The sequence below is a fragment of the Eublepharis macularius genome, chromosome 1 (genome assembly GCF_028583425.1).
Source record: "Eublepharis macularius isolate TG4126 chromosome 1, MPM_Emac_v1.0, whole genome shotgun sequence".
NCBI classification, from domain to species: Eukaryota; Metazoa; Chordata; class Lepidosauria; order Squamata; family Eublepharidae; genus Eublepharis; species Eublepharis macularius.
This window is the reverse complement of record NC_072790.1, coordinates 141,420,546-141,443,041: the sequence shown is the minus strand read 5'-3', so window position 1 is coordinate 141,443,041 and position 22,496 is coordinate 141,420,546. Positions and strand designations below refer to the sequence as shown.

Sequence of the window (22,496 nt, the reverse complement as noted above, 5' to 3'; positions counted from 1 at the left end):
TGTCAAGATCACCAATGTGCTCAGATCCAACTTGGTCTTCTTGGATCCAACACTTGAAGTCGAGAGAGTCATCAGTAGTGCTAGTCAACACCATGCCTTTGGCCTTGACTACTTGTTCGGATCCGAGCCCTCAGGGACCTGTCACTACAGAGGCGTTAATTATGGAACTGCCTAGAAAGAAGGCACGTTCCAAATCTAAATGCTTGTCTAAGAGAAAAGATACGACTAAGAGTAAGGAAATTAGGGAGGTATTCGCTTTGGATGTAGAGATAGTGGAGCCTCACACACCCTCAATTCACTCGAGATCACCTTCTGTTTACTCCTCAGAAGAAGAGGGAGAGCTGTCCAGAGAATCTGAACCGATGCATTGGAGTCAGATACAGGTCACACAGCAAATGGGGTAGATCTGGGAGAGCCAAAGTGGATGGAGTCGATTATATCTACCAGGGAGTTTTCCAACAAGCCTCAGAGGCATCAACACTCTATTCCTAGGTCAGCCATAGCCATTCAAGTTCCAGGACTTGAACCTGACCCCTACCATATAGAAGGGAGCCCCAGTATTCCATCCGACTCTTCTCCAGATGAGACAACAGGCAACGGGGGCTCAATCTTCCCTACAGATGACTTTTGACTATATAGAGAGCAGATGCTTTGGATGGCTAAGTCACTTGATATCAATGTGTCATTGGCGGAACCAAAACATAAAGATAAGATCCTACAGCATTTGTATTTGGGGAATCCTGCCAACATCACTTCCCCATGATAGAGAGTTTTGTAGAGCTCATGAACTTCCTATGTGAGAAACCAGCATCTAACGTGTCTACGTCCAAAAAGGCAGAAGGTCTCTACAAAACCAAAGATGATACTTGCCCATTCCTCTTTACACACTCACTGTCATCCTCTCTCATCACAGAGGAGATGCAGACCAGGCAACGACAAGGACAACACTCGACCCCAGCTGATAGAGAGGGGAAAAAACTCGATGGCATTAGGAGAAAAAATTACTCTTCTGCAGCACTTAATGTCAAAATAGTAAACTATGCAGCTATAATGGGCACATACCAGATGTTTTTGTGGAATATAATGGCAGCCTACAATTATCACCTACCCGAGGACCAGAAGCCCTGGTTAAAATAATACAAGAAGTGTTGAGATTGTCAAAGCAGCAGATTAATGCTGGGAGAAATGTTGCAGATGCTTCCACCAGAGCATTAGCATCTGCAATTGTACTCAGATGGCATGCTTGGTTCAGGTCAATAGCCCTTCCAGTGGAGACCTTTAATAGGGTAGAAGATCTGTTTTTTGAGGGGTGTACTCTTTTTTCCAAAAAGACTGATGAGTATCTCTCACAAAAGAGAGAGGACAGGCAAACTGCAAGATCCTATGGGATCCTACCATCTGGCCAACAAGGAACTAACAAGCCTCAATTCAGATACCAACCCTACCAAACTTACCAGTATCCTTATAACTGTTCTTCTCAGGGAAGTCAAGGGAGCTTCCAGAGGAGAAAGCATGCTTACACGCCCAGACAAATGGTTTATGTTCCTCCTAATAAGGGACAAAATCAAAACCCTAAGCAATTCTGACTAGAACAGAATCAAGATTCTTTGTTTGGTGATAGGCTTAACTCATTTTATTCATCCTGGTGCCTTATTACATCTGATCTTTTGGTTTCACAAATAGTTAGAGATGGTTATAAAACTGAATTTGATTTTTTACCGTGTCTTGAGTTTTCCTCCTAAATCTAAACAGGCTTCCCCTCCTACTTTGGGGACAGAGCTAACTACACTGCTGGACAAAGGAGCAGTACAACTGGTACTTCAATCTGAATCACAATTAGGTTTTTATTCTAGGTTCTTTCTTGTACAAAAGAAGTTGGGGGATTTAGTCTCATTCTAAATCTAAGAAAGCTTGACAAATGCATAAGGGTATGCAAATTCAGAATGACAATCCTTGATATGGTGTTGAAACTTCTGCCTCCTAATTCCTGGTTTGCAGTACTGGACTTAAAAGATGCTTATTTCCATGTATCTATTCACCCCTCTCACAGGAAGTATTTAAGGTTCATTTATGATGAGAACATTTACCAATATAGGGTTCTACCCTTCAGATTAGCCACAGCCCCGAGAGTTTTTACTAAGTGCATAGCTGTAGCAATTGCTTATCTGAGAACCCAAGGATGCTCTATCTACCCCTACTTGGATGATTGGCTTATTTCAGCTCAGTCTGAGGAGGCATTGCCCAGTCACATAAAGTTGTTTGAATTTGGGTCTCATAATAAACTTTAAAAAGTCCAAACTGATACCTTCCGACAGAATGCAGTTCATGGGTGCCATTCTCAATGCAAGCATAGACAAGGCATTTTTACCTTTGGAAAGAGCACAAAAGTTAGAAATATTAATAAGATATTTCATGAGGTGTAGATTTCAAACAGCACTAAAGATACAAACTTTGTCGGGCTTGATGGCAGCCACTGCTGCAGTGGTTCCTCTGGCAAGGTTACATATAAGGAAACTACAACTGTGGTTTCTTCGAGTCATTACCCTGAAATTCATTCTCAGGAGAGAAAATATAACATACCCAGAGCAGTAATTATATTGTTAACATGGTGGCTAGTAAACGCCCATCTGCTAAGGGGAGTAGATTATGGATGAACTAACATTGAGGCTACTATTGCTACAGACTCATCCACACTAGATTAGGGAGCTCATTGTGGAGATACTCCACTCACGAAGTCTGGATAAAAGAGGAACAAAGATTACATATTAATATGCTGGAACTCAGAGCAATTCATTATGCACTTACCTCTTTTGCAAATATAGTAAAAGGCAAGAATGTACAAATTCTTATCGACAATTGCACAGTGATGTTCCATTTAAACAAGCAAGGAGGCACAAACTCAAACTCTTTATGCCTAGAAGCCATGCTCACCTGGGAGTGGGCCAACAGCCATGGGGTATCCCTACAGGCAGTACACATTCCAGGCATCAACGTTATAGTAGACAGGTTCAGCAGAATGAAGTAGGACACTCACGAATGGTCAATAAAAGATTCATACATACTACCTGTGTTTCAGGTGTGGGGATTCCCAGAGATAGACTTATTTGCCACAGGGGCCAATTGGAAAGCACCCTTATTTTGCTCCAGAGGATGAGTAGATCCAAGTCATTGGGTGATGCCTTCCAGATAATCTGGTCAAGACACCTGTTCTATGCTTTCTCGCCTATACCATTAATAACCAGGGTGAACAGCAAGATGCAAGCGGAAGACACAAGAGAGCTTTTTGGCTTTGCCAACCATGGTTTCATTGACTGTATCAGATGGCCAAATACAGAATTTACCAGTTACCCAGGAAACTAGATGTACTCACTTTCCAAGGGGTACAACATCACAATGCAGCCAGACTCAAACTGACAGCTTGGCTAGTAACATAGTAGAAAATTTATCAACGGAGGTAGAAGACGTCATCTTAAATGCAAAAAGGCCTTCTATCAGAAAATCGTATGCCCTCAAATGGGATAAATTTGTGAAATGGGCAAGAAATAAGGACCTCAACCCTTCTTACTGCCCGCTAGCTCAGATCCTGGAGTATTTGCTAAAGCTTAGAAAAGACAACCTTTCCTACTCATCCATCAGAGTATATCATGCTGTTATTTCACCTTTCCATACTCTAATTGATGAGAGAACAGTTTTCTCTAATTATACATCTAAATTTTTCCTCAAAGGTTTGCAGAATATGTTCCCACCATCTTCAAAAATTGTACCACAATGGTCTCTGCAGTTAGTATTGGATAAACTCATAACCAAATCATTCAAACTCTTGGCTACTTGTCACTTAAAATATTTATCCATGAAGGTAGCACTTCTAATAGTGATAACTTCTGCCAAGAGAATCAGTGAGTTAGCTGCGTTACGTATGGACCCACCATTCCTTAAGATTTATACTAGTAGTCCGGAGGCCAAGTTTAGAATTTTTGCTTAAGGTAGTGTTACGGTTAGGAAAGGGGTAAAGTGACTTTCCTTGCAGGGAACAACCTTAGGCCAAGGTTTCTCTGGAAAGCACTCGGATAGTTGCCTGACACCACTCAGATACCTCCTGAGAACAGCTAGACTGATCCGCTGGGAAACAGCTCTTCCAGCTCATAGCAAAATAACCAAGTAACTGGGTGGAAACCCTGAGAAAATATAGCAACCTATGGGTTGTGCCCAAGCAGTCTGGCATGTAGGGAAGAGAAATCAGAGATATATCCCAGAGAAGTGGATTGTACCAAGAAAGCCAAAAATGCCTTAATGGAAAGAATGTTTATTATAGGGGAAAAAGGGAGGAATGGTGGATGGATTCAAAAGGGGTAGGAAGGAGGACCAAATACAAAATCCAGGGAAAAGCACACTATCACACAGCATACCGTCTATCAAATAAAACAATAATATTGAGCTAACTCAGCTAAGCACACTTTACCTAAGTTGTAGAAGGTTCTTCAGAGCGTATGCAGAGTTCCTTGTAGTACCAAGATAGTGGAGGAGTCCTTAACCCCTGGCCTACTGCTCTTGTTCCAAAGTGGGGACACGGAAAAATCCAGAGCTCCCAGATTTTTATGGGCAATGGAGTCTTACCTAAGCCAGCCTCCTTGGTGAGATTGACTAGCAAATCTAACCAATCCCAAGCAAAGCTCCATCTCTGATGTCAGAGACTATTTCCGTCAATCAGAGAATTATTACAGGATGGTCCCACCATTTTAATGGTTCTGCACTAACATTACAAAAAGGGAATCTGGCCCAAACTGGTTGCCCTTTGTCAAAAAAAGGATTAAGTTGGCCAGGTATCCCCAATGTGGAGTATAAAGCATCATTCTCATGTAAACCCCAGGGGCCCAAAAATCCAGATGCTCTAGGTCAGGGGTTCCCAACCTGTGGCCCATGGGCCACATGCAGCCCCCAAGCTCTTTCTGTGCAGCCCTCCAACCTGCTTGTTTGCTGTTAATAACCCTCAAGGCATTTTCCCCTCAGACCCACACTATTCTTCCTGCTTCAACAGGCAACGCCTATTGCTGTTCTTTCTGTCCCTTTCTTGCAAAAAACACAATAGCAACATTGTTTCTTCTGGTCTCCATGGTTCCTTCTGCCAACCCCCTCTTAGTCTTATTCTCCATACTAGCATTTTGGCCATATTGGTTGCTTTGCTGGCTACCCGTCCTGTTCAGCTTTTGTACTCCCCCTTTCTATGACTTACTATGTTGTAGACTATATATGTGTATAAAGCAGCTGTGTGAAAGGGTATAGGAGATGTCTTTTGCAAAAAAAGGTGGGAAAAGGACGGTAAAAGGGTTGGTATTTTTGCAAAAAAAGGATACAAAGAGTTTTTCATACTGAACATTTCTAGAGGCTCCACCCATCGAGGCTCTTCCAAGTAGCTTCCAAGGTTACTGGTGAGGTTGCTGTTGCAGGCAAAAGCATTCTTCCTTCTTCAATAAGAGCTGGTTGCTCTGACTTCTTGCCTTGCTTGCTTCTGCCTCTCCTCCCCCACCCACTTCAGCTAGGAGTCTTCTCATGCATCTGTGATTGCAGGAGCAGGTGAGTGGCCCGTTGGGTTGAGAAGGAAGGAGTACTCCCTTAGCAGGGAAGCTTATGGGATCCCCCTTCCCACAACTTCCTATAGCTAAGTTCTGCCCGACTGCTGTTTTGCTTCTCATGATTGAGGCTTGGCTGGCAGGCAGTGATATGTATGTGCGCCCTGCATATAATTTGAAACCAATTTAATGGCTTATCTTCTGCTCCAGGTGGGAGGCTGCCCTGCCATTCACTCTTTCTCACTATCTGCCCTTTTGTGGAGGACCACCAAAGTATTAGCATGTGTAGATGTAAACCTCAAAGCAGTGTGTTTATTAAGAAATAACTCTCATAGTATTCAATGTACGTAGGATTGGAACTCCACCATCTGGTAGGTAAGATTCACAATCCATTTTTAAAAAATTCTTCCTGGCCTTTGCATATGGCCTCATGCTCCTAAGAGCTGTAGAGGCAAGGGTCTCTTCTCCTCTTTATCATGGTCAGAATGAAAAACCCCAGCTAATAGCAGCTAGAGTGGGGTGAGTTTGGGAAAGGGAAGAGTTAGACCCCTAAAACTATACTTTTCATATTTTTATTTATTCAAGGATAATATTGAAACTCTGCAACTGCTGTTCTGCTAAAAATTCTGTAAGAATATGTCTGCAAAACAAAATGCTGTTTCAAAGATGAAAGATTGCAGATGAGCACCATGTCTTTAATAACAAATGGACTCCTGAGTATGTCTTTGTTTTAAACAAAATAAAGCAGTTTGCCTGATATCTCTTGAAACTGTCTCAGTATTAAAGAGTACAATGTTAGAAGGCACTTTGAATCCTGTCACAAGAGCTACTCTATATATTAAGGAGAAGTGTGAGTGAACGAGATAAATTCTCTTTAAAAAAATCAACGTTTTTGCTGCAAAATAGTTTTAGAAATCACGCTGAGGATAACCTATCTACTGTGAGGGCCATCTACCATGTTGCTAAATGTCTTGCTGAGAATGGTAGAGGCCATTCACTGGTGGTGAATTTGTTAAAATGTGCATGGTTAAAGCAATGGAGGAAATGTGCCCTGATAAGGTATCTTGTGTTAGTTGTGTCAGTTTATCGGCATCTACAATCATTAGGCATGTTGAAGAACTAAGAGAAGAGCTGACTGCCAAGGCAAAAAGCTTTGATTTTTTTTCTTTGGCATTAGATGACAGCAATGACACTACTCAACTACTAATATTTATCAGAGGGATAGATTCCAGCTTCAGAATTACTGCAGAGTTTGAAAGGCACTACAACTGCAGAAAACATATTCTTGAAGGTGTGTGAATCAGTAGAAAATCTTGGTCTGAGTTGAGATAAATTGAAAAGCATCACTACGGATAGTGCAAGAAACATGGTGGGAAGTAAAACTGGTATAGATGCAAGACTCAGTAGAGAGATACTGAAATTAAACAGTACACTTCCCATGCAATTTCACTGCATGATCCATCAGCAAGCCTTGTGTAGTAAGATTCTTCAGTGGGAAAGCATGATGCATATTGTTGTACCCAGCATCAATTGTATCAGGTATCATGGCCTTACTCATTGTTAGTTTCAAAATTTTCTCTCAGAGATAGATGCAGAATATGGAGACATACTGTACCATGCATGTCAGGTGGCTTAGCAGAGTCAAAGAGCGGAACTACAAGTGACAAAAGGCACAGATTGGACACTTGTCTGCTTCCCTCAAGTTTTGATGGGAAATGTAGGCGTCCTGGTCTCGCAGCTTCGCTCTCCGACTGCTGCCCAATGGACTTTTTCAACTGTCACTTGTCCAACATTCCGCCAAGCTGCCTACATTTCCCATCAAAACTTGAGGGAAGCTGACAAGTGTCCAATCTGTGCCTTTTGTCACTTGTAGTTCTGCTCAAAGTCTTCAATTTTTTTTTCAGTCTTTGCCATGAAGTTGATATATTTCTCAAGGAGAAAGGAGAAGGTCAACAAATACTTTCTGATCCTGGAAGGATTTTTGATTTGGCTTTCTTACCTGAGATCACAGAGCATCTGAACACATTGAATCTAAGGTTGCAGGGGAAAGGAAAGCTTGCGTGTGATATGTATCCCTGAACTGAAAGCTTTTGAAGCAAAACTAAACATTTTTGTGAAGCAAGTTAGTGAAAGTATCTTTTCAAACTTCTCATGCTGCAATGAGCTAAAATTTGAGAAAGACGTGAATTTATAGTTCCATGTTGAAGGACATGACAAAGCACTGAACCTATTGTAGATGGGATTCCAATTCACTGATTTCCATAAGCACAGAAAGGAAATAAGAATGTTTCAAAATTCATTTGAAGTAGCACCAGAAGATGCAAGTAACTTTTATCAGATGGAACTAATTGATTTGCCAGTTGGTGATCATCTCAGAGACAATTACAAAGAAAATAGTCTGTTCAATTTCTATTGTAGCCTACCAGATAAATTTATCAACCTAAAGATATTTTCTGCAGGCATGTTTACAGTCTTTGGCACCACATACATCTGTGAACAAACTTTTTCCAAGATGAAAACTATGAAATTCAAGTGTAGCTCAAGACTTACAGATGAATATTTACATGACATTTTAAGGGTGTCTGTCACAAACCTTGACTTGGACAATAATGCCTGGGCTAACAGAAAACAGGCACAAAAATTACACTGACTACTAGGTACGCATGTGTAGCTAGATAAAAGGATTTGACAGTAAAATATTGTTCCAAAATAGATTGCATTCAAGTTAACATTTCTTCATTGATCTCTGAATGTATACTGTTGTTCTAAATAGGTAGGTTAATGATTTTGCTACATTTTGATTTAAACTGTGGCCCTCTTTAGGCATTGAGCACTCTAATATGGCCCCCGTATGGCAAAAGGTTGGGGACCCCTGCTCTAGGTGGCACTCTTGAGCCATATTGAATCTTAGGGTTCTGTCACAAGTAGTGTCACAATTTCTTACTTCTCAGGACATAGCCCTTCCAGTGTTCTTTCCTAACATGATGAGTGAAGAGGAAAGGGGGCTTCACACATTGGATGTAAGGAGAGCAATCCTTTTCTACCTAGATCAGAAAAGTTCTTCAGGTCAGACATTCATCTGCTATGCTGGCCCAAAGAAAGGGGAAAAGGCTGCATCACAGACTGTTGCTAGATGGATAGTCCAGGCTATCAAGATACATTGCAAACAATCTAACTTAACCTTGTCCATTGGAGATACATGCTCATTCCACCAGGTCACAGGTCAGCAGCGCTCTTGAAAGGGGTACCCTTGCAAGACATACGTAAAGCGGCTACATGGTCATCAGCGGACATATTTGTCAGATACTACGTATTGGATGTACTCAGTAGGAGAGAAGCGGCAGTGGGCCAAGCGGTGCAACAGTCTGTATTCTAGTGAAGAGCCTGACTGTCCTCCTTGGGTAAGTGACTTGCTAAACTTCTACGTGGGCTTGCACAGAAAACTGACAATGAAAACAAGGTTGCACTTATCTGTAACTGTTGTTCATTGAGGTCTACTGTGCAGGCACAAATACTCCCCCCCTCTTTCCCCGTGGAGTGCTCTTCACTACTTACCTGGAGAGTGCTGGGGCGAAAGAGAAGCTAAGGGTAGGGGGTGTCGCTCCTCACAGAAGAGGGCTGTTTAGGTGGGAAAACAGCCACGCTTGAGTTCTGGGAGGAAGCAAATGCCCCCTAGCAGTTGCAAAGCTACAAAAAAAAAAAGCCTCTGATCAGCAGGCCTGAGCATGCGCAGTCCCATATGTGCCTGCACAGAAGACCTCAATGAACAACAGTTGCTGTATAAAAGAGCAAGAGTCCAGTAGCACCTATAAGACTAACAAAATTTGTGGTAGAGTATGAGCTTTCGTGAACCACAGCTCACTTTTTCAGATACCTGAAGAGAGCAGCGGCAAAAGAGAAACTGAGTTTAGGGGCATTGGACAAGGTATCTGAAGAAGTGAGCTGTGGCTCATCAAAGCTCATACCTGATCACAAATTTTGTTAGACTTACAGGTGCTACTGGGCTCTTGCTCTTTTCTACTGCTAAAGACAGACTAACACAGCTACCCATCTTGAACAGTTACAGGTAAGTGCAACCCTGTTTTCTTTGACATTGCTTAGGTATTGCACATCCCAGCTAGCATGTTGAGGAAGTTTACGTGTTACATCAATCACAAAGGTTAAGGGCCTCTCAATTTTATCAATTCGTTGTGCATTAAATATATTTTTGTTTTTGATTTGTTGATTATCATCTGCATCTTTGCTCCTCCAAGTTAGATACTGACACAGGGACTGTAACTTTGTTAAATGAAATCTTGTTAAGAAGCAAAGATTCTATACATGAACACTGTATAGTTATTTTTACAAGTAAATTTCATCAGAAAGGCAAGAGAGATTGAGGGAATATCCATCATTATTTAATAATAATTGTGATGAATGTCAGAATTCATTGTTAATTTATGCTCGATAACAATCTGTTCTCAGCCTACAAGGGTTCTGCTAGAGATCATGTCTTTTCAAATTATGTTTCATTGCAAAACAATGCTTGAGTGAACTGCTGCAGATTTTTAAAATGCTTCTTTATGATCTTGGGTTCGGGAGAATTGCACACAACTTTTCTTCTGTCCTTTCCTGCTGGATGAAATGTGAAGAATAGGCCCCATGAGCCTGGCCAAAGAGGGAAATGATGGATCACCATATATACTTTTCCTGTAATACTGTTCTCCAGTATTTTCTACAATACTGCTCTAGTTTCAGGGACAAATGCTACAGGAATATTGATTAGCCAGCTGCTGAATACCAGCACTCTGCTTGTCTGGTTGCTGGTGCTTGGGAGTATGTGGCTAAGAACTGCAGGATGTGCTCCTTAGCACTTTTGTGTAAGAGAAAATAACACCAATTTCAGAGAATTAGAATAAACAGTAATAATGGTAATAACAACACTTGATTTATATTCTGCCCTTCAGGACACCTTAACACCCACTCAGAGCGGTTTACAAAGTATGTCATTATTATCCCCACAACAACAAACACCCTGTGAGGTGGGTGGCACTGAGAGAGCTCTGGCAGCGCTGTGACTGACCCAAGGTCAGCCAGCTAGCTTCAAGCGGAGGAGTGGGGAATTAAACCCAGTTCTCCAGATTCTCCCCATCGCTCTTAACCACTACACTAAACTGTTAAGTAATGTACAGGCCCCTGTGTAAGGAGCACACATTCCTAAGACTAGCCATGCTTAAGACTTCACTATAACCTTGATAGGTTTTGTGGCAAACCTATGTCCAACCAGCATTGGTGGAAACCTATCTGCAGTAGAACTGATCCAGAAGAGTCTATACATTTGTTTAAACATTTTTTATTGTCAAGAAGCACTTATTTTTTATTATCCCCTTGAAATGTATCTATTTTTTGTTCATCTCTAGATATTGGCGTGAAATAGCCTTTGAAGACCAATGTTTAGAGTTCCAGGGGACAATTTATGGACATTGTCCACAGGGGACAATTTATGGACATTCCCAAACAAAATATAAAACAATGCAATGCAATCAGATAGAATAAGACAGCCAACAAACAATTCAATAGAACTAGGATTAAAAATTAGAGAACAATGCAAACAAAAAATCAACATAAGATTGCCGGCCTGATCATATTAACATAGTTAAAGGGTATACATATAAGGTGAGGGCCTTTGCAGATGATATGATGGTGATAGTGGAAGTTCTGCTCCAAAATATGCCAAGATTGTTGGGGAAGATAAAAGAATTTGGAGAGTTGGCAGGATTTTATATAAATAAAAAGAAATCTAAACTGCTTTGTAAAAATATGTCTAAACAACAACAGCAAGAGTTAATGAAGATAACGGATTGTGAAATGGTTCATAAAACAAGGTACCTAGGTATTGAGTTAACTGCAAAAAATATTGACTTATTCAAGAACAATTATGAAAAGTTATGGCAGCAAATAGATAAAGACATGATGGTTTGGAATAGGTTAAATCTGTCATGGTTGGGTCGTATTGCCGCAATTAAGATGAATGTCCTACCAAGGATAATGTTTTTAATGCAGACAATTCCAATAATGAAAGACAATAAGCAATTTGAAAAATGGCAAAGGAAAATGTTAACATTTGTGTGGGCAGGGGAAAAGCCTAGAGTCAAGATGAAGGTGTTATATGATGCAAAGGAGAGAGGTGGACTACAGCTACCAAATCTGAAATTATATTATGAAGCTATATGTTTGGTTTGGGTGAGGGATTGGATGCTGTTGGAAAACCATAAACTATTGACATTGGAAGGGTACAATAAAACCTTTGGATGGCATGCATATTTATGGTATGAAAAGACTAAGGCTGATATGATGTTTTTGCATCATTTTGTGAGGCGAAGTCTATTTGCTGTATGGGCTAAATATAAGAGATATTTGAATGAAAAAACACCAATGTGGATTGTACCAGCAGAGGTTGTCAATCCAAGGACTGAATACGAAGGAGAGGAGTGGACGACATATCAAAATATCCTTAGAGTGGACCAGAATTTATATAGTATTAAAATAATGAAGAATTGCCATTTCGATATGGTTGGTTTCAATATATGCAGATAAAAGATTTGTATGATTCTGATCGGAGGAAAGCAGGTTTTAGAACAGAAAATTCAGAGCTGGAACAGTGTTTTCTTCAAGGGGGGAAATTGATATCTAAAGTGTATAAAATTTTGTTGAAATGGTTTACAGAAGACGAGATAGTAAAGGTTCAAATGGTAAAATGGACAATAAATTGTAATAAGGATATATTGATGGAAGCTTGGGAGAAATTGTGGAAGAATACTATAAAGATATCAATATGTACCACGATAAGAGAAAATGTTTATAAAATGATTTATAGATGGTATCTTATGCCAAAAAAGTTAGCTGAGGGAAATAATCAGATGTCAGATAAATGTGGGAAATGTGGGAAACATGAAGGTTCTTTTTACCATATGTGGTGGACGTGTGAAAAAGCTAAACAGTTCTGGGGGGAAATAGTTGACGCTATGTCAGATATATTACAGAAAAATGTTGTTAAAAACCCAGAATTGTTATTGTTATGTATGAACCTTGAAGAATTTGATAAAATGGACAGGATAGTGGTGTTTTATATGATTACGGCGGCTAGGATACTATATGCTCAGTTGTGGAAGACAAAGCAGATACCATCAGTGGAAGATTGGATCTTGAAAACATTGAATCTGGCAGAAATGGACAAAATTACGAGGAAACTACGAGAAGAAGTTGCGGAAGAATATATAAGAAGCTGGGAGAAATTTAAGAATTATATGGAAAAAAAGTGGGACATTAAAGGAAAAGTGTGGTCTTTGGATACTTTTTAAGGGGAGGATAGTGATCTGTTACTTTAACTGAATATAGAGATAGAAATTTTAACATTATATTGGAAAAGGATAATACAGTTTGTGATAATATACCAGGCTATAGTGATGTATTTTGCTATAATACATTAGGTCATAATAAGACAAGATTTATAGGGTATACAGCAGATTATGGTATATTGTAGGACACTATATTAAATGCTTAATTTAAGTTATAAGAGGAAAAAATGAGACAATATATCTTAAAGTAACACTGAAAATAACAATAAATTTGAATATTATAGATATGGTATAGTAGATATATATTATTTTGGATATGGAATATTATAGGTTATACTATTATAGAGTATGTTATTATAGAGAGTGTATATGTTGAGTAATAGAATATATGATTCATTGCTAGAATATACTGGATATTATATAATATTAAATATATGATACATATTGTTAAAATGTATTATATGTTATTGGATAACTATGTCATATAGGGTTTAGGATGGTTAAAGATTATATATTAAGAGGTAGTAAAGTTAATTAGATGAAGGGAATGGAAAACTGTCAGAAGTCAACGGAAAAGGGGGGGAAAGGGTGGGGGATATTATTATATGGGGGAGATAAAATAATGTGTTGTATGTGTGAATTGATATAATAACCCATCCAATAAAAATTCTTAAATATATATATATATATATATATATATATATATATATATATATATATATATATATATATATATATATATATATATATATATATATATATATATATATATATAGTTTCCAGTGATTCCCAGAGAATCCCCAAAAGTGACATTCCATCACCAATGGTTGTTCCTCATGTCCCCACCACCCTGGTCTCCCACTAGTGCCTGGCAACCCTAAAAGACATAACATACCATAAACAAGGCAGAAAATACAATTACAAAAGTATAAAACAATACAGTGAAATAATACATACATAATGTGGCAGCAAGACTCATATCTGGGGTCAGCCACTTGGAACACTGAACTCTGGAGCTGTGTCAAATGCACTGGTTGCCTTTCTGCTTACAGGTCCAAAGTGCTACTATCTTTGAAGCCCTTCATGGCCTGGAGTCCTCATACTTCTCAAACTGCATCCCCTGCTATACTCTCATGTACCACCTAGGAATGTGTGTTCAGCAACAGTTACATCAGGGGTTGATTTGTAGGTAGGTTCATTCCGCTGGAATGGCCTATGCATATAGGTGTGTGGCAGGTGCCTTAACTTGCCTCTTTAAGGAAGGTGTGTAAGACTATTTTGTTCCAGAGGGCATTTGGTGGAGGGTGAACTGTTGGGGCTGCATTATTAATTTTGTGTATTGGTTTTCAACAGTGTAGATTAATTTCCATTTGTGTTTTAATTAGGGTTGCCAGGTCCCCTTACTCTCCTGATGGGAGGTGGGAGACTCGGCACTCACCTTCCTCATAGTGTTCACGTGCGCTGCTGGATTATGTGATGATGTCACTTCCAGGAAGTAATGTCATTGCATAGGGCATCGTGCTGCCCCTGGGACCACTCCTGCACTCCTTTTGGGGCTGAATTGGGCTCATTGGGGGCATAAATAGGCCTGCTGTGAAGTGCAGGAGCTCTCCAGGGTCCTCTCAGCAGCGGTCTTGTGCTCCGCAGCAGGCCATATCAGGACTGTATGGGGCTGAAATCCTCCAGCTGTGGAGCGCGGGAATGCTGCCAGGGTGGCATGACATTGTTGTGCAGGGCCCTAGAATGCTTCCGTGCTTCACAGCAGGCTGATTTTGGCTCCAAATGGGCTGGAATCAACCTGCTGCATAACAAGGAAGTGCTGCTGGGAGGGCCCTGGAGAGCTCCTGCACTTCACAGCAGGTCAATTTAGGCTTCAAATTGGCCCAGTTTGGCCCATTTAGGGAACAAATCTGCTCACTGTGGAACATGCCCCAGGAGGCATGTTTCCCCAACTCCCCCCCCCCCACCAGCCAGGTAAGCAGAGGTGGGAGTGGAGGATGGGAGAAGGGGATTCCCCATTCCAAGTGCAGGACTGGTTACCCCAGTTTTAATGGTGTGTGGGCTTTAAGTTGTTACTGAATACTTATGACTTAAATTTTATGGTTAACGTACTGGCTAAGTGCTGTAATAATAATAAAGAAATAATACTTATGATGTTTATGACCTTGCAGCTTTTGCTGTTCTATTTACTGGCTTGAATAAATAAATACTGTTCTGTTCTTGTTTGATCAATACATTTGACATTTGTCATAAACTTTTCATTTTATTGTCTCTAGCATTCTTCTGGATGAAGAGGGACATATTAAGATTACAGGTATGTAGCCTACAGAACTTTCTCACAATCACATTTGACCCATCATATACTCCTCTAACAGGGATAAGAGTCTAGAAGCACTGTCTGCACTGACTTCTTGTTCTCTTTCCCAAGGACACCCACCTTAATGATATCATCTGTGAATCAGGTTCAGCCAGCAGGCCCATCTAGGGTGCTGCCTTTGGGATATAGAATTCTCCTCCCATTGAAAACTCACCACATTTCAAAACGGAGCATTGTTGCAATGCTCTTCCAGGTCTAGCTGAACTTAAAGTCCTCTTCTTAAGCCATGAAGACATGTCTATGCCTTGCGCTGAGCGTATCGGCCATGCTGACTGATGGATGCTCTCCAGAGGCTCAGGCAGAGATCTTTCACATCACTGGAGATTGAGGAACTGGAGGTCTAGGATGCTGGAGACCTAGGAACTTCTGCATGAAAAGCAGATGTTCAGCCACTAAAACATGGCTCTGTAGCCATGCCTGTGGAAGTAGGGCAGCGAGCAACCAGAGACAGGGGTTTTTCCAGGGGTGGCAACTCACTTGTGGAATTCATTTTCCCTTAAGGTTCTTCTAGAGCCTACCTTATTCTCTTTTAGGTACCAAACTCAAACATTTCTTTTTACAAGGCTATTAATTGGGTGTTCAATCTTTTTATTTGTTTTTATTATCTATTTCTAACCTGAGAACTGTTACAAGCATCATGTAGGCTGCTAAATGTTTTGTGCTCTGGGTTCTTATTGGCTGGGATTTTAATGGTTTGTTAATTGTAATGGTTTATATTTTTATGATTTTATTTTGTGAACTGCCTTGAACAAGTCTCTGAAGAAATGTTCTATTAAATAAGCCTGTGTTTCTGTCACAGATAAGAAATCACAATCCAGAGCTCTGCACTGTTCCCATATCTATTTTTTCTGAATGCTTAACATTTTAAAAAAGGAAAAAGTGCTTGAATTTTAGTCTCTTGGATTTTATTTATGATTTCTGTTTTTTAATTCTGCTCTTTGCACATCACTTCAAAAATTGTTCTTCTGGATTTAATTTAATTTAATTTAATTTATTATATTTATATTCCGCCCTCCCTGCTTTCGCAGGCTAAACTATGGATATGTGGATAAACTATGAATATGTGTAAATAAGCAGCAAAATAGAGCTGGGATGAGGCCTTTGTCTCCTAGCTAGAAAGTGGTTGTCACATAGGGTGCAACCCTATGCATATTTACTCTGGTCTAAAACCATTGCAATCAATAGATTGGAATATCTGCATCCGATTGCACTGTTTCCTAATTGATCAAAGTACAAAATGTTGTATGGAATTCATGGTGATTCTAATGATCCTTATATTACATACTTCATTTTTCTTCATCTAATTTATTTAGACTTTGGCCTGAGCAAGGAAGCCATTGATCATGACAAGAGAGCTTATTCATTCTGTGGAACAATAGAGTACATGGCCCCAGAGGTGGTCAACCGGCGAGGGCATACACAAAGTGCAGACTGGTGGTCTTTTGGTGTCCTAATGGTAATGGGGGAAAATCTTTTTTTGTGTTTGGTGTAGGGTGGGTATGCTATTTATTTAGCATTAGTTTTGATGTGCTATTCCTCATCAGGCAGTTAAGCTACTTCAAAGAAGCATGTTTAATGTTTTGGGTTTCTAGAACATTTGCATTATGTCCACTATGACTAGCAATTTCTGTCTGACATCTGTGATCATAATGAAGCTATGTTATATTGTCAGACCATTGATCCATCTAACCCAGTACTATACAGTGACTGATAAAGTCTTAAGCACAGTTTTACTAGATGAGATTCTTTTCAACTGGAGATGTAAGATCTGTAACTGGAACCTTCTAAATACAAGGCACTTTCTGTATGCTGTAGAAAGTTAGTGCGTCTTCCTAATTTCTTTGTATCCCTTATGTCTTCTTTGAAAGTTACTATATGTAACTCTTCTTACAGGCTGGCACATGTATACCACTTACATGTTTCATAAATACAGCTATGGTCCCCGGGAGCCCAAACCAGGGAATGGGGGATGGGGGCACATGCATCTAGAGGACTTACCTTGTGCTTGCATGCTTTGGAGCACTTCCTTGTCACACCAGGAATGACGTCATTCCCGGCTCAACAAGGAACTGCTCCAAAATGCGCAAGAGCATACTGCAGGGCTCCTGGGCTCATTCTCTGTACCTTTTCCCCAGCCAGCCAGGTGAGAGGTAGCAGGGGGTGGCGACTGAGAGTGGGGGGATCTCCCACTCCCGTCGGGGGGAATGGAATCCCTAAATACAACACATGAAGTGGCTCTGAGGTCCTACAACGAATTGTTATTTATATTTTGTATTTGAGTACAAATTTCTGAGTACAAAATAAGCATCTCTGTTTTCAAGGGTGAAAAATGTACATGCATATATCTGTCACAGGTCCTCAAAATACTCAGAAATAAGGGACAGGAAATGATCAGATTTAGAAAAATTTTACTTGCCACACATCACACCTTCCTAAATCCAGATTAGCAGCACACAAAACAGCCTGTCTGCTAGGCCTATTATAGTTTCCTGACTTTTTCTGCTCAATAGTTGTGAAACATGACATCCCCGTGATGGTTTATGGAGGAGGAGAGATGGTGTCTGAGTGTGTAGCTGTGTTCACGTTCCATACCACCTGTTCTCCAAGGAGCTCAGGATGGCATATATGATTCTTCCCTCCTCTATTTTATCCACAAAACAACCCTGCAAGGGCTAAGAGATTTCAGGACATATCCCTCAGAATAATTTCTAGTCTTCCAAGTCAGATTTCTTACTAGGTCTGCCCTTTCAAATCTCCTTTTTCCACCTTAACGAACTCCTCATCTCTACCTCTAATTATCTCACCATGTAGTCCAGGGCTGTCACCTTCTTATCACTAGGCAATTATTCTCCTGCCTTTTCCTCCAACTTCCTTGAGGTTTTTTTCTTGGACTTACTCAGTCTTAAACTGACAGTGCGGCGCTAAGCAGAGCTGCATCATTCTAAGGTCACTGACTTCAGTGTACTTAGAAAGGTGTAACTCTATTAGGATTGCACTGTAAGTGAAGCCCGCAGTTGAAGCACTGTAAGTGAGTGAGAGTCTGTCTACACGAGACATCTGACACATAAATAACACGTGTTGGGAGATGCAATGTTAGCCAGGAAGGGTAGTTTAAAAGACAGAGCTGGCGGCAGGGCAAGGCTTTACTATATACTGGAGCTGTCTGAAGGGGCTGTGAAATGCCAGAAGGGAAACCTCAGCCCATTATAACCTCTCCAGGTCCAAGTCCAGCTCTGGAAGGCAGCTCCAGATCATTTCCATTCCCTGCCGAGCTCTGGTTGGGATCCCAAACAGTTTTAGACTGAAGAGGTGAAATTGACAGAGCCTTCAGGGAGGCAAAGATGAAATTAACAAACCTTCTGAGGAGCGATCTCGGTGGGCTCTGTCTTTTAAAACTACGCTTTCTGGCTAACATTGTATCTCCCTACACTTGACGAACACACTCTGAGGCAGTTTAAAACATATTTTCTGTTGAATTTTTCTGTCATTCCAAACCTTTATGATTTCATGCTTCTTAATATATGATCCATTCCAAAAGACAAGAGAGAAAATTTTTCTGCTTTTGATGCAGCTACAAGTTATTAGAGAAGTGAAACCTCACGATCCATAACATACTGTGGCTTGGAAACTAGGGAGCCTTGGTTTACAGGCAGCTGAATTAGTAGGAGCAGAGAGGGCAAGAGAAAAGGGAAACAAGTAGCCCATACCTGGTCTTCTTCAAATTATTAAGTAGCTCCTCAGTTATTCTGAAATTGGAAGTTTCTGTGATGGAACTGAAGACATCTTGGAAGGAAACAAGGCTTCTGAGTCTTCTGGAAGAGTTAAAGCAAGTTAAGAGATTGAACACCACAATGTTTCCAGACCTTGAACATGTGAACATAGTTACATTGATGCTCATGCCTGTACAGTGATTACAGCAGCTATAGCCTATAATATCAAAGATCTATTAACATTGTTATCTATCACTGTGAAAAGGCAAAGAAACACAAAAAATAAGATGGGTGCAAAATAGGGTTGCTCAGCTGGATGGCAGTAGGAAATTCCAGGGCAAAATGTGTCCCCAACATGATGACATTGTTTCTTATACAGCCCAAAAGGGACATCACTATGTGTCAGGTGACACTCTGGCATTCACCCAAAGCTGAGTTATGCTCAGTAAACCAAACAAGTCCATAACATAATAACTATAGAGCAACAAAGGATTGTGAGATTTTAAAAAATCTGTCCCTCTGTTTCTATCCCACTATTCATCCAAAGAACTCAGGGGAAATGGGGTTAACATTGGCATTACAATGACAGAAAATAAATTCTGATAAATTAATTTCTAACATCCTTCATTTGAGCCTCATAATAACTTTGTGAGGGGCTAGGCTGAGAGAGAATTACTGACCCAAGGTCACTCAGTGAGCTTTGTGGCTGAGTACTTGAACTAACAAGGGGGTGCAGCCCAAACGTGGCTAAAAATGGTGGGACGAGCTGCTTCTCCCTCAGTTCTCTAAGCTGTTGGTGTAGAAGGATGTAAATAAAAAGAGCACATGACAGGGAAGGAGGGAGGGATGTGTGCCTGCACAGAAGACCACTCAATGAACAACAGTTACAGGTAAGTACAACCCTGTTTTCATCGTCATGTCTTCTGTGCAGTCCCACATGGGAGATTAGTGAGCTAACTTACCCAGGAGGTGGATGTGAAGCTCTTTAATGGAAAGGGTCTGAAGGTCACCTCACAGACCATTTCAAATTGGATAGTTTGGCTCATTAAACAATCTAAACAATCATGCCCATTACACATAAGAGCTCACTCTACAAGAACTCAGTTCATCTCATCAGCCTTCAACTTGGGCATCCCTATAACAACAACAACAACAACATTCGATTTATATCCCGCCCTTCAGGACAACTTAATGCCTACTCAGAGTGGTTTACAAAGTATGTTATTATTATCCCCACAACAATCACCCTGTGAGGTGGGTAGTGGAATTCAAATTGGGCACCTCTCTAGTGCGGCCACCTAGTCTATGCCATCCACTTTCACTAAGCATTATGCCATTGACTAGACTCCAGAAGGGTCGCAGCTGTGGGCAAGGCCATCCTGAAGAGTTTCTACCTTATGAAAACATTTGTCTTGCTATGTATTTTTGCTTGCATTGCCATCCCATCTCACAATTAACAGTTAACTTTAATTTTTCCACTAGTAAATCAATCTCTTTTAATATCAACATATTAGCATTTGAGTCAGACTACTTGTTGTACTTAGTTGATCTCCACTTCTTTAAAAAGGAAAAATAGCTAGACCAACAGCTGAATTTTGGGGGAAATGGAAGGATTTCTTCGACTGCTTTGGCTAAAATTAAGATTAATTAAGGTAACTTGATACAAAGATAAAAAGATAAAATTCAGGGGAGATAGGGTTACCAGCCTCCAGGCAGTAGCAGGAGGTCTCCTGGATTTGCAACCTATCTCCAGGTGACAGAGATCAGTTCCGCTGGCTGCTTTGGAGCATAGACTCTATGGCATTATAACCCAATGAGGCCCCTCCCCTATCCAAACCCTGCCCTCTCCAGGCTCCACCCCCCAAAACTCTAGAAATTTCCCAACCCAGACCTGGTAACCCTAAGGGGAGATGATTAATTAAAACAGTTGATATTAAAGTTTGGGTATAAGTAACTAAGGAGAGGGAAGGAGAGCTACTATACAATTAAGTTGTGTTGTTATATATTCTGATGGAAGTAAATGTAGAACAACTCTTCCTTGGGGCTCATATTTCTGCTTTTATTACTTACATTTACCAAAATGGAACAGAGAGATGTACTCTAAGCTATTAAGTTTAGTATCTAATTATGATTTGTTTTAATCAAAGCAGAGCAGATGTTCTCATAGCATTGGCAATGCTTAGACCAGCATCTAGAAAAGTAGGGTTCTGAAAGAAAGCATTGGAAGATAAAGGAAAACAAAAGGATGAAGAAGAATGTTTGAAAGCCCAGGGCTATGAGCACAGGGTGTGGCAATACATCTAGCTGTTTGAGGCAAAGTGCCTTTTTAGTTCATGAATAAGTCTCCCCTGTAAGTAATAATGAGATTATACAGCTTATATATAATTGTATTAATCATTTTAAGAAATAAATGGTTTGCTATGGTATAAAGAGATCATCTTATACATGAACTTAATAAGTGGGTCAGACAAATAGTCATTTCCTTCAGAATCCTATCCCAAACAGGGGTCAGATTTAAATGTTCGTGGTTGGTCTTCAGTGCTGGCACACATTGGGACTGCACACGTGCAGGACTGCCAACCAGAAAAAAATTTCTTAGCTCTGAAAGACCAGAAGGGAGCGCTCTGTCCCTACTGTGCATGCACAGGAGTTACCCGACGAATGCAGGTAGGGGGCGAAGCGCCCCCATTTCCCTCAGTTCTTTTGCCACCATTAGGAAAGGTTCTCCTTAGCTCTACTCCTCGCTTACCGCGTTTTTTCTTCTGTGTGATCTCATCATGACTCAAAATTATTTTAAGGAAATGTTTAAAATGTGAAATAAAGATGCTTTTTGTCGTGAAACACAATAGTTGTTCGCTGCATCTGGGTGAAACCCGTAACATTTCAGGAGGCAGACTTTGCCAGACGTTCACGTTTATGCCAAAAGTATGGGAGCTTCTTGGCTCAAGCAGCATTATGGGAGAAGGCTCTCCCTGGCTCATATATGCTGGCAGCAAAGATATTTGCCGCACTGAAGCCACTTGCCCACTTGAACCATGGACACCGATTTTGAGGGCCAGATCCAGCAGCAAATTATCTGCCTTGATGGAGCTGCTAGCCTATCCTGAACCATCAATTCTGATTCTGAGGGCCAGATCTGGCAGCAAAGTCATCTGCTGTGATAAAACTGCCAGCTAATTTGAAATATCACTCCAGTTTTGAGAGCTGCATCCGATAGCAAAGCTATCTGCCACATTGGAACAATCGGCTCACTTCCAACCATCTGGCCCAGTTCCGAGGGCCACATTTCGAATCTAAACAGGAGACACTGACCACTAGTCAGTGACTAATCACTGTCGGTTCCGACTAAGCCCTGTTGCATGCTTGTTGGATGATGAGCGATCCCTCCCCCACCTTCCCTCTCTCTGGCAGGGAGTGTCACTCATCAGATCTGACTGATCTGGAATGTTCCACCTGCTTAAAGCCTGACTTAACCCTTTGATGTATAGGTAGAGGGCATTAGTCT

At 40.6% G+C, this 22,496-nt stretch overlaps 1 protein-coding gene across 2 annotated transcripts in view; it reads left to right on the top strand.

The window, feature by feature from the left end:
• The window catches only part of RPS6KA2 (ribosomal protein S6 kinase A2), a 299,866-nt gene that overhangs the window by 189,633 nt on the left and 87,737 nt on the right, over positions 1–22,496 (top strand). For both annotated transcript variants that reach the window (XM_054982534.1, XM_054982543.1), the window contains exons 7-8: positions 15,181–15,218; positions 16,595–16,737. In XM_054982534.1, the coding sequence (XP_054838509.1) occupies positions 15,181–15,218; positions 16,595–16,737 (181 nt within the window). The remainder of the gene's footprint in view (positions 1–15,180; positions 15,219–16,594; positions 16,738–22,496) is intronic.